General features: G+C 49.0%; 1 protein-coding gene across 3 annotated transcripts in view; it reads right to left on the bottom strand.

Annotated features, from left to right (window-relative positions):
* The window catches only part of gli3 (GLI family zinc finger 3), an 88,765-nt gene that overhangs the window by 35,921 nt on the left and 36,256 nt on the right, over positions 1-16,588 (bottom strand). For all 3 annotated transcript variants that reach the window (XM_047568156.1, XM_047568157.1, XM_047568155.1), the window contains exon 4: positions 5,804-5,909. In XM_047568156.1, the coding sequence (XP_047424112.1) occupies positions 5,804-5,909 (106 nt within the window). The remainder of the gene's footprint in view (positions 1-5,803; positions 5,910-16,588) is intronic.

Genomic DNA, 16,588 nt, shown 5'->3' with positions numbered 1-16,588 from the left:
TTTAAGATTTTTTTTTAAAATCTGTTATTTCAAACATTTAAAACTCACGCTTAATAAGTGGAAATACAAATACGCGGAGCGGCCTCTGCAGAGGTAATCCCAGCCCAGTAAGCAGAGTGTTGGAACATGTCTTAGCAGATCGTCACAGGTAATGACTCAACCCTAAAACCTTTACAGGCCTTGTCAGATATCTGCAGTGCCAAACTCTTTTCTTTTTTTTTCCTCTCCCAACCTGCTGGATCCATCATTCTCAAAATACACAGGTGCCTTCAAAAATATCACGGTCCTGTGCACAGGCAGAGGGGAAAGGGGAAAAAAAAAGACTACGCTGCCCATTTAGGCTTCTGAAACTGGTGTATTACAAAAAAAATAGATATACAGTAACTTCAATCTGCCCACATTTCTGCTTAGGCATTTATCTCCTTTCTCTCTAAATCCTGAAATTGCCTCAGAAAAAAAAAAAAGAAGAAGAAGGAAAAAAAAAAGGAGGGGAGAGAAGATACTTTCCCCTCATCGCACATTTTCACAGAGTGGCGCACAACTTTCTTTCTTTTTCTTTTTTTCTTTTCTTTTTTTTTTTTTTTTTCCTCTGCTCCTGTGAAAATTGAAGAGGCTTTATGTCAAATGCGGCTAAAGCCAGCCTCTCCATATCAAACAACGCAGCGCGAAAATTACTGTGGCGGTGATAAGGCTGCCAGATAGAGTGGGAGAGGAGAGAGCAAGAGGTGGGGGTTGGAGGGGGTGAGGGGGGGGAGAAAAACTGAAAGGAAGTGACTCTACTCAATTATACTGCAAAATTGGTATGACTGAATATTTTTCATTCAGGTGACTGATAGTATCAGTGAAACTGCAATGCAGATAAATAAAGGAGCCTTCTGTCAAGAATAAACACCATTAATCATGAAGCCAGCTACTGCGTGACCGCCTGTCCCCTCGACTTACTCCATAGAGGAAGTATTAAAGGGAAGGGGAGGGGGGGAGGAGGGAGGAGAGAGGTGAGGGAGGGGAAAAGCAGTGACTGCACCGGAGAGGGGTGACCTATGAAGTCACACAGAATGGGTTTTGGACAGTCGGGAGCGGACGATGAAAAAGTGGCCTTCGTCTTTCTGCCCGCGCGTTTTGGTGACAGCAGCCACATCTGGACAGAGATTATCGGGGGCGATTGTGGAGCAATCATTAGTTCCTAGTGTAATTTATGGCCTCGCTTTACATTCCGGTCTAGACAATATTCAAATGTACACGTTGATGGAAAATTGCGCCGGAGTTCTTTTCACATGTGAAGGAAGAAAAAAAAAAACAGGAAATACAAATTATTAAATGACGCAGCAGCAGCAGCGGAGTGGAATCACGGCATAAGCAGCCACTGATGGAACTGTACCTCGCGATGCATATTCCCTCCAGCTGCTACAGAAGCTGCACCAGCTCCTTTTGTCTCCCTATTGTTTTGCGGCGCGTGTGCGCGTGCTTCCACTTGCGCGTGCGAGCGAGCGCTGCAGTGCTCGGCCTCGTCCCATCTGGAAGGAGGTGTTGAGATAAGACCCTGGTCTTTATGCTAAGCAACACGCCGCTCCTCCGCGCCCAGATTGGGCGCTCTGACAACAGTTTATGTAAATAACAAAAGAACTCGGCACACATCTTTGGAAAGAAAAAAAAAAAAAAATGAAAACCCTCGACGAGGACAGCGAGGGGGAAGCGTGGAAGAGCTGATGCATCTAACCGGTGTGAAATTGATGAGACTCTCCCGACGCTGACAGGAAATAAAATTAAAATTAGGGGCTAACAAGGTGATCCAGTCACGTTACAATGCGCTCCACACACACGCGCGCCAGGGCTCCTGAAGCAACAGCGGCTCGCGCAGCCCTCAAGTCAATTAACTCCTCCGGGTTTCGCCCGTTTATGAGCTGAGGTTGCGCCGCGGTGACAGAAACGTGCCGCTGCTCTCCACCCTCCCCGCCTCCCGGTGCCTCCAGAATACCTTGCAGCCAGGCCCGGGCCTGCAGCTGAACAAACACGCTCCTGAATGAAATAACCACACAGGCTGGGGGGACGTGGAAACACACCCCGAGAGCCCCCACCTGCACGCTGGAAATACACTCCATGACTTTATTCATGAGTCACACTGACAAGTTTTTCTTTCTTCGGAATATATAGCTTTTGGCATTTTTTTGAGCTCCAGATCCATTTCTCTAAATCCTTTAAAATATCTTTAATGTGTCTATGACGGCCTGTCAAGTGTCTCTTTATATATATATATTTTTTTTTTTTAGAACAGAGAAAGGACAGTATTTTAACTAATGTGCGAATAGACGTTTTTTCCTCATCTTCTATGAAAGTAAAATGTCACTTTTGTGCTTTTTATAAATGAATTAAAGGTATTTATTATAAATCCACAATTGAATTAAGAAAAGTCAAAGCTCTCTCTCTTTGCCTTTGTGCTACGACTTTATGGACTCTTAAATGGACTCACTTCGACTAATTCTCTCCCGACTTCAAACACAGCCAGCGAGCAAAAGGCTGCGAGTCAACTGCTTATCCCGTAAGAATGTTTTGTTGTTTTAGCAGCCCCATTCACAGCACGAGGGCCCGGGACACCAGAGCAAACCCCGATGCCGATAATTGACTTGTGACGAATACCTCTGTTTGTTCTGAGCGGTCTCCGGGTGACCGAGAGCGGGCGTCGAGCCTGCATGAGAGGCCTGTTTTGTTTTCCTGTGTACCGCGGTCAGGCAATAAAGCTGGAATGAAAGGAGCGGTCTCTTCTCTTGGCCCCGGCCTGCCCCCCCACCGTCCCCTCCGCCCCCCCGCCTAAACTCCCATTAAGCCGGTCCCGCACAATGGCTGCGGCCGAGGGGACCAGAGCTCCCACGGAGAGCGCGCTCTTCACCGATCAATGTGTTTATTTAAGCAGGAAGCATCTTCTCTGGAGCAGGAAGGGCTGTTTCTTTCTCCGGTGGGGCTGGAGGTGAAGACTCTCGCCGGACCTGGACCCGTCCAGACTATTACATAAACTTCTTGTTAGTTGCTGTGATTATTTTAATCTCGGAATAACGCTGAAGCTCTTGCCAAGCGCCACTCCTTCATGCGAACATATGAGTTTCTGGGTGAAGCAGGCAGCCAGAAGAAGGGACCCCCACCCCCTCTCCTGACCCTGAGGCTTTAATATTGAATGGCACATTGGTACCTTCCCCACAAGAATTCATAAACTAAACGATTAGCCTCTGTCTGTAATTGCACTCTCCCTCGCCTAATAGAGGAGGAGAGGTAAAGAGGGGAAAAAACAAAGGACAGTTAATTTGTGATTTCCTCTGCTCATTTGAAGGCAAATTAAGTGTCAAACAGCTAATACGGAGCATATTTCATTTTATGAGCTTTTAATTTAATTCCACCGCCTCATATCGCCCGAGCCCCGTTAGCCGCGCTGCTAACGCCCGCTCCTCGTCTGAAAACGAGGGCCATAAATAAACATGTTTCAATTAGGCCCTTCACGGTAATAGGATATGATTCTGTTCATTTGCAATGCGCAGAATGGTGGATGTGTCATTGCGGCGGTGGAGAGGAAACAAGCTGCCGGGCGTTCGCTTGCGTTTTTCTCCGGCCACGGATGCCCGGTGGTGGCTCGGGCTCGTGCGCGTGGCGGGGGGAAAGCCGGCTGGATTGATGGAACTGCCGCAGGGCCAACCCGACTGTAATTACAGGCCGTAATGAGAGGTTGCATGGGGAAGTACCGCAATAATAGTCCCTGTGTACTTAGGCATATCTTTGAGAGAGCTAATAACGATTAATTTTGCTCGCCGAGGAGAACTTGTCTTAAAACAATTCAATATTTCTCCATAAGCCGCCTCCTGTCCTCAATTTCCCCCGAAGCGACAGCTACACCTCGACTGCCTCTATTTTGCTCGAGCCGGCTACGAGCGGCATTACCGGGCAGGATGCATCGCTTCCAACTCGGGCGCAGATTTACTCTTTTTTTTTAAAGTTCAACCACAGCAAAAAGTTGCACAAAACCTTGGGTAGTGTAATTAACTCTTGCAATTTGCCATCAGGTGGCTGTGCCCGGCTTCAATAGCACAAGTGATGAGTGCCTCTTCCCGCTGAGGAATTCAGTGCAGCTTTTTTAATCAAGGAGGCAATATCGCCGCTTCCAGAGAGACGACTTCGGCGTGGAACCCGCGTTCAGGTCGCGGGCGACGCGCGACGGCGGATTTAAATAAGTCCGGCCACTCAACAGCTATCTTGTAATCATGACAAATAGTTCCCCTCGACGTAGCGTGTCATATTAAACAGCTCTATGCTTAATGGTTTGGGTAAATAGGCCCTAAGTAGCACGGCAGAGCGCGGCCGTGTCCCCAGTGACAGCAAACCAAGCGCGCAGATAACTCCTGTCTGGACAGAGTGACTGAAGACACCGGCGCTGCTGCGTAACTTCTCCCCCTTAATTCAATTCCCCGGCTCTGTGTTGTCCCTCTAACCAACCCCCCCCCACTCCTTCCTCATTTTTCTCCTCCCTAACCTGCGCTCCACATCGCACCAAAGCGCTCCTGACGGATAACAAGCCCGACTGTTTGTTTGAGCCAATGTTGCCTGTGCGTGTTCGCCCCATTATCTCCGCATAAGCTAAATGCTAAATTATATTTGCCATTTTGTTTGCTGTGACATGGGGCATCAATCACACCCCCCCCCTTCTTCTTTTTTTTATTTCCTCGCCTCTCCCCTCCCCAACACCTCCTTTCTTCCCCCGCCGTAGCCCCCACGCAGGAGACGAGGGGTTGAGAGGTGCGGTGGGCCGGAGGTGGGGTGGGGGTGTGTGTGTGTGGGGGGGGGGCATAAAAAATTCATTACGCTTAGTGGCACATCAGCAAGGGAGAGATATGACTCCTGAGGAGGAGAGGGGGGGAGTTGATAATGATGAAGAATATCAAACATAATGCGGCCCAAGTAGCTGCCCCATCCAATTTGTCCTCGTCGCGCGGTGATCGCTTCCTCCGTGTCTGCGAGGGGGAAACAAGCTCCGCAAGGACGGCGAAGCATGGTTTGTATGCAAAGAATACAAATGATGGAGAGGGAGGAAAGGAGTGGAACAGGGTGACTAAAAGTGAGCCGAAAAGGTGTGGAGGAGGAGGGGGGGGGGGAAAAAAAAAAGGAGTAATTTGTGTATGAGTGAGCCGAGGGAATGCAGAGGTCTTTGAAGTTCTCTGCTGACCTGGCCGACACCGCCAGAAGAACTCCAGGGAAATACGAGACCACTGTAATAAGAGTTATCCCGCTTATAAATGCTCACCGGCCTTTCTTACGAGGCCCGACACCATGTTTCTACCTTGCTTCGCGTGTAACAAGAGTGCACATGCGATCGGATGGGGCGCGGTGGTTGGCTGCATGCAGTCCGCGGCGTCAGGAGCCCATCTGTGTCTACGGGAGACGGGTGGATGTCAGCAGAGGCATCGCTTCCTGCTCTTGACAGGGCTTGATCACTGCTCTTATGAGAATTGCGCGCTCCCAGGCTTCCCTCGCCCTGCTCTCATTTCCATGTCTCTGACACATGTTCATTTGCGTGTCTCTGACATGCGGATCATGTTGCGCGCGTACGGGGCCGCGGCCTTTGATCCTGAAAGGCAAAGAGAGGCACCCAGCGCCCACGAGGAGGATGCTCCGCGCCCACGGGGCGGAAGGAAGTTTGCGCAAGTTTTTGATTTGCTATCGGCATTAATAGCCGGGGCGCAGGAATCAAACGCGCTCCCGGTCGCGATCGGAGGCGTTTCGGTGTGTGTGTGTGTTTGAGTGCGTGCGACCACTTTTAGAGACTTACACGTGGAGAGGGGGCACGGGGGAGGGCTCGTAGATGTACCGTCCCTGGGTATGTCTGTCGTCGATTGGCACGGGAGGGTGGAAAGTGGGGAAGAACTGTGGAGCAGCTGTGTGAAAGAGGAAAGAGAAGAAACGTTAGCCATTTTTTCTTTACACTTTGCAAGACCTCAAGTTTTTCTGAGCCATACTGTCATGTGGAGCCATTCCCTCCTCGGCTAATCTAAATAGCAGCTTTAATGAAAGGCAGTGGTTGATGGCTATCTTTCAGCGGACCCACCCAAAGGAGACCTCATTAAACGCGCAGAGCTAAAATCTGCTCCAAAATGTTCGCAGAGGAAGTCTTTGTAAACGTCTCAGGGCTGATAGACCTCAAAATAAACAGCGATAGATAACTGTAAGAAAAGCAGCCAAACGGCACATTTCTCACCGTGCCAAGCATAATATGGTTTCTTACAAAGGATAACATTTAAGTACGACCAATGAGACGTACAAAATGAGAACAAAAACATCCTCTTCCATCTCAGTGTTTTGTCACAGAGTGAATCCAGAGGCGTCTTTTTTTTTCCCCCCTCCAGATAAAACATTTAAACATTTGCATAATACGAGCTTCCAAGCCTTTCTCTATTTTTACCCCTGAAATTGAAACTGTTGTTCTGCCACGGGGCTGAATTCTCACACCAGTCTTTTACTCATCTTTTAACCCAACTGAACCTAGGGTTAGGGTTAAGGTTAGCTGGGATTGCGTGTTGCAGCTGTGCATCCAGCCCTGGACACGTCGTAACAAGCGAATGTGTGAGCACGAACGCTCCCTCCTTATGTTGTGAAACTGAAATGGGTTAAAACTTGTACGGAAAGACAGAAACAGCGAAAGGCCATTAAACACAAATGAATCACATCTCGTGACGTACGAACCCGAATCTCATTGCTGGAGCACTTTACTGCCTGTTACTGAGACCACTGCCAAGTTGCGTATCACCGCCCTGAGGCGAAGCATGTGTCGACATCTGCATAACTTCACGCAGCAAGTCTCTGAGGCGATGTGTTTTCTTTCGCTTGTAAACATTTGGAAGCGTGAGCCAAGAGGGCAGATGGCCAAACGGTGGGGTGCCCAACAGGTCTGCAAAGTGTTGGGCCATGATGAATGCAGCTGCGTCGTTGGGCAACGCAGCAGGTGTTGATCCCTGAGCAAATCTCAGGTCTGCTTAGCTCATCACTCACTCATTTACTGGGATGAAGTTGGGCAAAAACAGCTAGCAATTAAGAGATCAGCTCGGCGTTGTTTGTAATCCCGGAGTTTAAAACCCGGACACGCCACGACGCCATTGAAGAACTACGGGAAATGAAGGGTGACAAGAGTCGGCTGGATCTTCAAACCGACAGTGGCATCCGTCCATATTCTTTACTTAAAAGGGGAAAGGAGAGGACCTACCATTAGCTGGGAGGCTAGGAAGCTACGAAGAGCTAAAACCGTCGCGCAGAGACGGCCTCTCCTGACCGTGCAAATCATTTTATTCATTCTAGATGATCATGTCAGTAGGAAAATTTTGCATATTTGAACGTTGGTGCCCGTTGCACTTTGTTGTTTTGTCTACTTTTGTCACTTCCATTTCTCTTCTTGGGCACTGGTTTGCTAATCGGCTGCAGAATGAAAAGCCACTGACAGGGGTCTGGCTAATGCCAACAATGTAACACACCACTTGATGGTTAGCATTGGTTAGGTGGTTAGCATTGGTTAGAAACATTTGCATTAAAACAAGGGAATCTCAAGACACATTTTTAAAAAGGGGCTTATTACCATGAGTGGACCAAAAACCCCGCATCCTCCCTTGCCTTTAAAACATTTGTAACACAAGCCTCAAGTTCAAAACTGCAACTTATTTCTGGTGATTTTTAAAAGCTCTTTCCACATCAACAGACAACATTATAACAGCTGTTTTCGCCAGCCACGCGCTCCCTATGAGTATTAAAATGACTTGTGGATGATAAATTGCTGAAGTGCCCTTTAAGCCTAAAACACTGGTTCACATGTGACACACAATAAGACAGCCACCGCTGACTTTTTCTCTGTTAGCTTGTGCACCTTTATCCATCCAGACGTCAGCCTATTTTTTTGATGTCTTTTAGGGGAGCCGGAGGTAGAAAAGATCCGAGGGGATTTACTGTCTTTGTGAAGAAGAAATCAAATTAAATAATGTGCAAAAAAAAAAAAAAGAAGACACAGGTCATAGGTGTACATCCATCACAAAGAATACTCTTAAATATGCCAAATTTAAGCAGAACTTCTAGATACCATGCTAGGGTTTTTATCTTGTTTTCACAATAGCGGAGATAAATGGTAAAAGCTTCCTCCATGCAGCTCTGGCAAGTATCTGACCACTCCATCTCTGTCTGTTTGATAGTTTTCTCCTGATGACTCAGTTTTGGCTCGACTGACCTCGGCTGATTCCAGAGCTGCTGAGGTAGGGGTGGATAAGGGGGGGATGCTGGGATGGAGGGCCGGGCAAGTGCTGGAAGACAAGGGCAGAATTCGCTTTGTTTACTCTCCGCGGCTCCACTCCTGGCCCTCGGCTGTCAGACACGGAAATGAACCTTCAGGTTTACCAGGGTCTGTGTACTCTGCGCCCGTTTCGGTGGGAGTAAAAGCTCCGCGTTCTCTAATCTCGCTCATCCCTACCCACACGGCAGGAACTTTATACTAACCTCAGTTGTATTTGGCAATGAGGGATGACTTCGGAGATTAGAAACTGTGAAAACATTTTAAAGACTCCACCCTTCACCCCCACAACATACAGCTTCATTCCCACATCCGCCACTCCTCATTGAATTACCCAGATCCCCCTTTTGTTTATGTCTCTGGAGCTACTCACTCAGCACAGCCCTGCGCCTAGACTGGACTCTTTTTCTTGCTCCTTCATCACTCTTTCCCTCCCTCCCTCCCTCCTCGCCGTTGCCCATGACTTTGCTGCATGGCAAACCATTCCGCTGAGGTTTATTTAAATCCGACTCAGAAGTTTACTTTATTATGTCCCTATCTAAATAGAGCCTGCCACCTCTTTTACACCAGCGCAGCTCTCCATTAGCAAGGCAAACAGCCCTTGTGTCACTAGAGGGAATGTATACAGTCTCAAAGAACAGAGAGCAAAGGAAAGTAGAGGGGGGGGGGGGACTCCATCCTGCAATCCATCTCCAGCGTTTCCTGTAGGGACTCCTTACTGTTTACTCCGGGGCTAAATTGCCCCTGCTCTTCTGGATATTCAGGGGTATTCTCGGCCTCTAATACAGAATACAGCTGGAAGGCACGCAGGAAGCCAACACACGCGTCACAGTTTTTTACCTTCCCACTGCAGCCAGCAACACACCACAGCAGCTCGAGCATTCCTAAAGGAAGTGTAATCACCACGTTCTTTTTCCTGGTTGCATATGGTAAACCGCTGCTGGCAAACGGGAGACGAGTTAAATAAATCATCTCGGCCAATCAGACGCTGAAAGTCTGAGGAGCCCGTGGTATTGGGGGAAAACTGTGAGTTTGAAAAACGTTTTCAGCCCCGTTTGAAATATAGATTTCAAGCAGTTCTTCAGAACTCTTGTCAAACATTTTAATGACCCCGGCGCAACTTTTCACAGGAGCGCCGTTCATTTTTCTCCTTTTTCATCCCTTTTAGGAGAAGGGATGGGAGTTATTAAGACACGATTACCAATGGGTCCTAATGAAAGGGCAATTAGAAGCAAACTTTGACCGGGCTCATTAATTCTAATTCAACAAAAAACACACCATGCTTAGGACCAAATGCTAGCTTCCCCTTCATTAAAGAGAGGACGGTAATTGCCTTGTCCTTTATTGGACACTTGAATAATTTCAAAAGAAGGGGGAGGACAAGGGGAGGATAAAGCCTAAAGCACATCATTTGCAATATCCTTATTGCTTAATCTCCTCTCATAATGGAAGTTTTGCCACAAAGGATCTTCACAGTGCTTTCGGAACGCATGTGATGTGATACTCACGGAGACTTTGAGCTGTCACTCGCAATTCTGATTCGGGTTCCGATAATACAAACAATTTCTCTTCCTTCTCTTTTGTTGTCAACTCAGCACTGCGAGCTTATTGTCTTGGCGGCTAAACCTGGGCTCCTCCCTCTCCTCTGGTGAGGGTTCACTGCCTCCGCTCCAACAGAGTGTCACCCGCAGCCGCGGACGAGACACTCCTCCACAAACACTGCACTTCTCATCGACACTCGGCGGCGGCAGCACAAAGAGCCAGTGACAGATTGTCATAAGCGACTAAGGCGGAGGGAGGAAAGGGCTGCTGGGGCCTGCTCCAGAGGTTTGTGAATTGCTAATGTGGAACATATGAAGCCTGCGCCGCGGCCGTGGCTGCCAGATTTCATTATGCCACCTCTCTCCCCGCTCATGATCTCACAGCTCAGGCACGCTCGTCTGCAGCGAGGCCCGCAGTTACGCCACGGCTCCGCGACACTTTTCGCGGAGTGTGTGAAAGTTGCCCCCGGGACGGCGTCCGTTTCGCATGTCCGGCGGTGCGTGTGCGTGTGCGTGTGCGCGTGCGACCCGCGCCGCCGTTTTCTGGAGGAGCATTGCAGCTGTGGATGATTTCACCGTGCAAGGAAAGGGGAGGACAACGTGGTCTCGAGCACATTTCTTTATTGGTGTTTTTTTTACTGACTCCCGGCCTTTTAATGAAGCCGTGTGTTTTTCCCTCTCAAACTGTTTTATACGAATAGCTTTGGAGGCCTGAGGAGGTGTTCGGTATTCTGCAAAAAAAAAGACCTGTTAAAGGTCAAAAAAGGTTACTCCGAGAGGTCCCAAACCCCGAGTTTAAAACTACAGACAATGCAAAGGTTTAAATTTAAAATAATTTGAGCACTCGTATATATTTTCTGAACAATTAACTGCAGGTTTGATTGTCAGCAGCTTGGTAAAAGCTCAAGAGTTTTCTGTAGGGGTGCTGTTGGGATGCCTCTCCTGCCGCCTTGTAGCTTGTCCATACCTGTGACAGGGGCCGTGATGCTGTCTGCATCAAATCAAAACGTCACCGCAAAAGAGAAAGAAAAACATTTACCAAAAATGCAAGATTTAAGGTTTTAGATCCTTTGCGTGTCTGCAGGCAAGAATGAGCAAGGATACGACTTGGTGTGTTGATCCCGGCTTCCTCTAATGATAAGATACCGAGCCCCTCATTATGATCAGCCTGGCAGGAGACGGAGAAACCTTAGCCTCAGACTCTTAGTATTTTTGGAAGCTGCCCATCCTGCGAGGATAAGCTCGGCTCTGATCAATCCCTCCCCGCCCCGCCTCTCATCGTGTTTGCTTACACTGGGACCCCAAGCTGTTTGGACATGTAAATAACACTTTCGGAGACTGTTTAGCTAAGCTCAATGGGAGTTGCTGTTGACTTTTGGAGCGCTTTGCTTAATTACGGGTCCCAAATTGTTTCAGGTCTAATGGCCTAATTACCGCTGTATAAATTAGCCTAATGTTCTCGCTGTGCAGAGCTTTCTCCTCCGTATGAAACGCTGCAATAGCAGTGGAATACAGAAACATTTTTTTTTTCTAAACTGCTTTTATTCAGAAAGGAGAAATAGTGAGAAGAGTCCACGCAGAGAGGTTAAATAACAGAAGAGTACAAGGCCTTGTATTGCCAGTCTCTCTGCCATTCATCATACACGCCAGGCTGGCACACTCTGCCCTTCCTCTGTAAATCAATAGATTTTTTTTCGCCCCTCTTCTGCTGTGATCTTTTCTGGGTTTTATTTTATTTTTTTTTCTTCCTTGTCTTTCTTACTCACGCCCTCTCACACCCTTAAACACAAACAGTCTTTCTGCGGGTAAAAGTAATTAACGCGGCGGAAAAAGAAAAACAGAGCAGGAGAGAGAGAGAGAGAGAGAGAAAGTGAGTGGTGAAAAGAGAAACGTCTGCACGATAGCGGGCTTTCTGTTCGGGTATACATTCCACCGCCACTCGGTGTCAGAAGTAATTTGTTTGTCTAGACTGAACAAGACAGTCAGTGCCCGTGCTTTCTCCTTGCGCCTCTACAAGTCTGTGCATATTTGTTCGGCAGCTTAACGCTCACGCGGGGCGTCTCTTCGCGCTGATGTGCACAAAGCTGAGTGCGTTTTTTTCTTTACTCCGCACAGGTCATCTCAATAGTAGTTTGTAACGCCGCCCCCAGACTTTATGCACGATTTCCACAGTTTATCTTTACGGATGAGCGCCTCCTATACAATTGAGATTGAGCCGTGACACCTCAGTACTTTACGGCATCTGTAAGAAATTTACCGAGCCAGTCTCAACAAACTGCAAGTGGAAGGAGTCTTTTCTTGCTAGAAAGTGGAGCTAAGCACGCACACGGCCCCCCCGCCTCCCGAGCACCGTCCGACCAAAGCCATTTCCCATTTTTCTTCTCTTCCCCTGCATGTCCGCGTGGATCCGGGAGTGAAGGTTCATTTGCGAGGCCTTCCACGGAGTGCCGAATCTATCTCCCGCATTCGCCGAAGCTCTCCAGGTTGGGATGAACTGGGGAGCAGAACAAAGAGCCCCGGCCCCCTTCCTCCTCACTCCTTGCACCCTCTCCTGCCCCACTACACCTCCCACCCCGTTCCACCCAGCTGGGGGAAGACGCAGCAGTTTAGTAGCTGAAACACTCCCTTTATCCCTCACATCTGTCTATCTCCTAACAGTGATAACTCTCAGAGAGAAGGGAGCTGATTTAAACCTCGGGTTAACTCACCAGGACTTTGCTACATTTATTTGGCCTTTTGTTCTCAAAGTCCGCAACCTGTCTGGGAATGTATGAAAAGCTATTCTGATTCGCCGCAACGCGCACGGAGGAGTCGAGGTCGTGTCAGCGGCCGTGTTTGTGATTGCCACAGCTGCGTCAGGCTCCGTGCGCCCCCCCCCTCCCCGTGTCACGGCTCCTCTTCGGGCGCCTGCGGAGGTGATACTGAAACTGCATGTGGCTGGGTGATAGCGGGCCGTGGGGCTCATGCACATGCATTTTAATAACCCGCGGACTGGCCGCTGCTTGCCGAAAAGCGGACAGCTTCTCAATTTCGAACCCCACTCAGAGGGCAGCGACCGCGGCCCGCCGTTTTAATGTGATTTTGTTTACTAGATTACATTTCCAGGTAGCCGCCGTTCATTTCCATGCGCTATGAATCCCGAGGTAATCTTGATTAAAAGATGCAATCCATCACCGTCAGGGCTTTCTCACCTTTATTTCTTTGTGCCAGAATTATGTGTAAATAATGTGACTGAAACAACGGGACAGTTTAGAAATTCTCCTCCGCGGTGCATTCAAGGGCAGTCTGACATTCAAGACTCGGGGGGTGAGCGGACGGAAAAGCAACGCATTACTTAACGGCGTAGCTGCAAAACCCTATTAAAGTGGAAAGGGTAGCACGAGCCTCTTTCATTATAAAGGTTACAGTTGGAAAACTAACTCTGAAATGTTGTTTTTCTAAACTCACAAAACAGACGAGTTCATTACTGGCAACACGACGCTCACGAATTCACATTAGTGTATTAAAACGAGTGGCTGGAAGACAAATCTGAAAAGCACAGTTTAATAAAGCTGTTCTTACTTCGCAATCAGACGGTGTCCCCCGTGTGTTGGACGAGCACATACTGACATTAGACAAAGCCTCCAGAGGTGCCTGGCCGTTATTCGGGCCAACGGAGGAAACTGCGTGTCACAGAGGGAAGACAAAGCCCAGTGTCACAGCAATCAGACAAACGGCTGCCGGGCTCAGCAGGGCCAGACAGGGTTTGACGCCTCTGGACCAATTAGGTCTCATGAGTAGAACAACATCTGGAACTCTTAGATTCTCTTTCCCTCCGACTCTCTGCAGCGCTGTCACCTCACCCTCTATTTCACCCTCTTGCAGCGTTTTCCTAATTCTTTCAGTTAAATCCGCTCTCCGTCTATCTTTTTTTTTTCTTCTTCTTCTTTGCCTCTCTAATTATTCAAAGCGCATCCTCCTGATCTCTCCCCTTTCCCTCCTCCCAAAACAAGGACAAAGTTGTAATCCATTTACTGCGGCCCCGTCAACAGATTCTACCCAAATAATCCTGAAAGACTTACAACCCCGGCCTAGGTACTACCAAGGGAAAGGGTGGAATGAAGAGGCAGAATGCACAAGGGGAGAAGAGTGAGAGGCGTAGAGAAAGAGGGAAGAGTGAGAGGAACGTACGAGGGGAGTCGAGGAGCGCAGACGGAAGGAACTTGTGTCACAGCGATTTGAGTCTTTGTCACGCAGGTGGCGCCCAGGGGGTTCCCTCGGCCTGGGCAGAGAGACAAACTGGGGCCCATGTAAACCTTAAAGAGGATTAACCCTGCCGGAGTGCTTTAATGAGACCTGAAAGTGCCGGGCACCGAAGAGCCCCGCTGATTGAGCCGCGCTCGAGTCGGATCCCAGTGGTCCGCCGGCCCAGTGGCCCAGCAGCGCTTGCTGCAGCCCTGTGGCCTACAGCTGCCCGCTCACACTGAGCCACATCAAAGCGGCCCCGTCTGGGAGAACCCCCGAGATGGAAAGGAAGGGGAGGGGAGAGCAGTGGATGTGGGAGGAGGGAGGGGAGGGCGCCTGGATGGAGGAATCCCTTATCTCCTCCTGAGAGGATGCTGCTCTGTGGTGCGAGATTGTCTGGAGCTGCCACCTGTCCCAGGCATCTTTGAAGGCAACACTAAAGCCTGTGATGGGCCTGACCTCCTTGAGCTTCCATTCTTTTATGTCTCTCTTCATTTTCTGCTTTGTTACCCCCCTCCTCCCCTCTCTATCCTCCATCCTCTGCACTCTCCCCGGCTCTGGCTTCTTCTTCTTACCCCTCCGCCTTGCTCACACCCTCAGACCCAGCCGTGACTCCCGTTTCCCCCGCTCTCCTTTCTCCCGCGGTATCTTACATTTCACCCGGGCCGCTGGAAACATTTTAATTACACTGTGTTCATCAGACTCTTCTTCGTGTAGAACAATATATACTCGTGACCCTCCAGAGACAAGAGCGAGATACGGGTTGTTGGCTGAAGGGATAAGGCTGCTTATCTTCTGCCGCTATGAAAGAGGAATGTGAATACTAAATGGGGCGATGAGATTTGGATACACACGAAACAAACATGTAGAAAGGCATGGAGAACTCAGACTGTCCCGCAGCACACAGGGGTGATTATCCTGCTGGAGACTACAGGGTAACTTAAAGAAGGGAGATACATGTATTGTGGCTTGAACCAGATAGCTAAGAAGAAGCCCCCATGAGCATGAGCCTTCTCGTTTGTATAGCATGGTGCTTCATCTTATTGTTGCTAGCTTGGTTTTCTGCCGTTTATTCTCCTTTTGGTGGACAAGACACAACAAATCTTCATTTTAAGCCTTCAGATCAGCTAAGTGCCATTGTTCGCGCGTGCTTCTGCGACTTGAATGATTAGTCGAACGCGCTGACAGACGTTGCTGCCGCAGCGATGCTAAGAAATGCTGAGTATTCTTCTTTGAGCGTCTTCGGGTTCTCTGGAAATTCGTCTTAATTCCTCTCAGCCCCCTTCACATTTAATCTCATCATTGTTAATAAGCGCCGCCTTCACTCTGAGATGTTCCGTTCACACTCACCAGCTTTGCGGCAGGAGCAGCACATGACCGTGAGGCGGTATGAAAGTGCATCCTCAAATCACTTCAAACTCTGCTTAACCCTCTTAAATCATCGCGCACTACAAAGGGGGCACATACATGTGAGAATATTGCCTATCTTAAAGCATGAGATGCCTCTAATAAGCTGTATAAAAGGGGATCATCTGATTATCCCTGGTGCGCTGGACCAAGGGGCCACAACGGAGCACAGGCCCATGTTGTTCTTTCTTGATGAAAGGAGATGGATGGAAGGGATCCCTCTCCATTGCCTGCAGTGTGCCCCAGGCTTCTCTGCGCCGGCACGCCGCTGGGGGACCGCGCTGTGCCACCGCGCTCCAAAAGCCAATATTGAAACAATCACAAAGACAAACACTTACCCTTGAAACAGGCACGTGTCCTCTCACCCTGGGCCCTCCCCCAGTTCTTTCTGGGAGGACGTTTGAACCTGTATCACAGCCTGTTGTCACATTTTCACCGACAAGAGGGCTAAAAGTTGGTTCTTTGAAAGCAATTCCTCAAGAGCTTTCACACTCAGCTTTTACGCTTACACCTTATCCTTGCTCTTTATGGCTATTCTTTCAAGACATGTGGAAAGTGCATTTTCGTATGAACGGATTGGCCGAGCGGTGTAATTAACTGCAGAGGGGTCTGGGGCCATTGTTGTGTGGATCACGTTCGGTTTGATGACAGCCAGCTCATTCAGTTCAGTGGTCAGCTGCATTTTTGATACGGAGGCAGACAGAGTGACGCCGAGCCAGCGGCTGGGCGTGCTACGGCCGAGTAGACCTGAGATCAGCTCAGCGCAGCAGTTTAGAGTTTAACCTCTGTGACTGGATACTCCAGCCCCCCCCCGCCGCAAAGCACAAAGCCCTAGAACGGGTTTTACGGCAGCTTTCCCAGAATGCAGGGCTACTGTGATCCACGCAGCCATCACCTTCGGTCAGGCTCAAAAAGCGGGGTTACCGTGATACATGTGAAGGAATCCTCCGGCCAACAGAGCCATACCTCCATTGCTTGTAGCTTAGCTGAGATGGTGTCTGAGATCAGTCATGGACAGCATGGCTTCGGTGTGGGGATTAGACCCCAGCAGACAGATCTGGGCTAGACCTTTAAGGAGCTAAACCATACAAGACACTTCATGCGCCTCGTCTAGCCCCAC

The sequence above is a fragment of the Mugil cephalus genome, chromosome 18, assembly GCF_022458985.1.
Source record: "Mugil cephalus isolate CIBA_MC_2020 chromosome 18, CIBA_Mcephalus_1.1, whole genome shotgun sequence".
Lineage (NCBI taxonomy): Eukaryota > Metazoa > Chordata > Actinopteri > Mugiliformes > Mugilidae > Mugil > Mugil cephalus.
The sequence above is the reverse complement of the archived record's forward strand: the minus strand, read 5'-3'. Positions and strand labels throughout refer to the sequence as shown.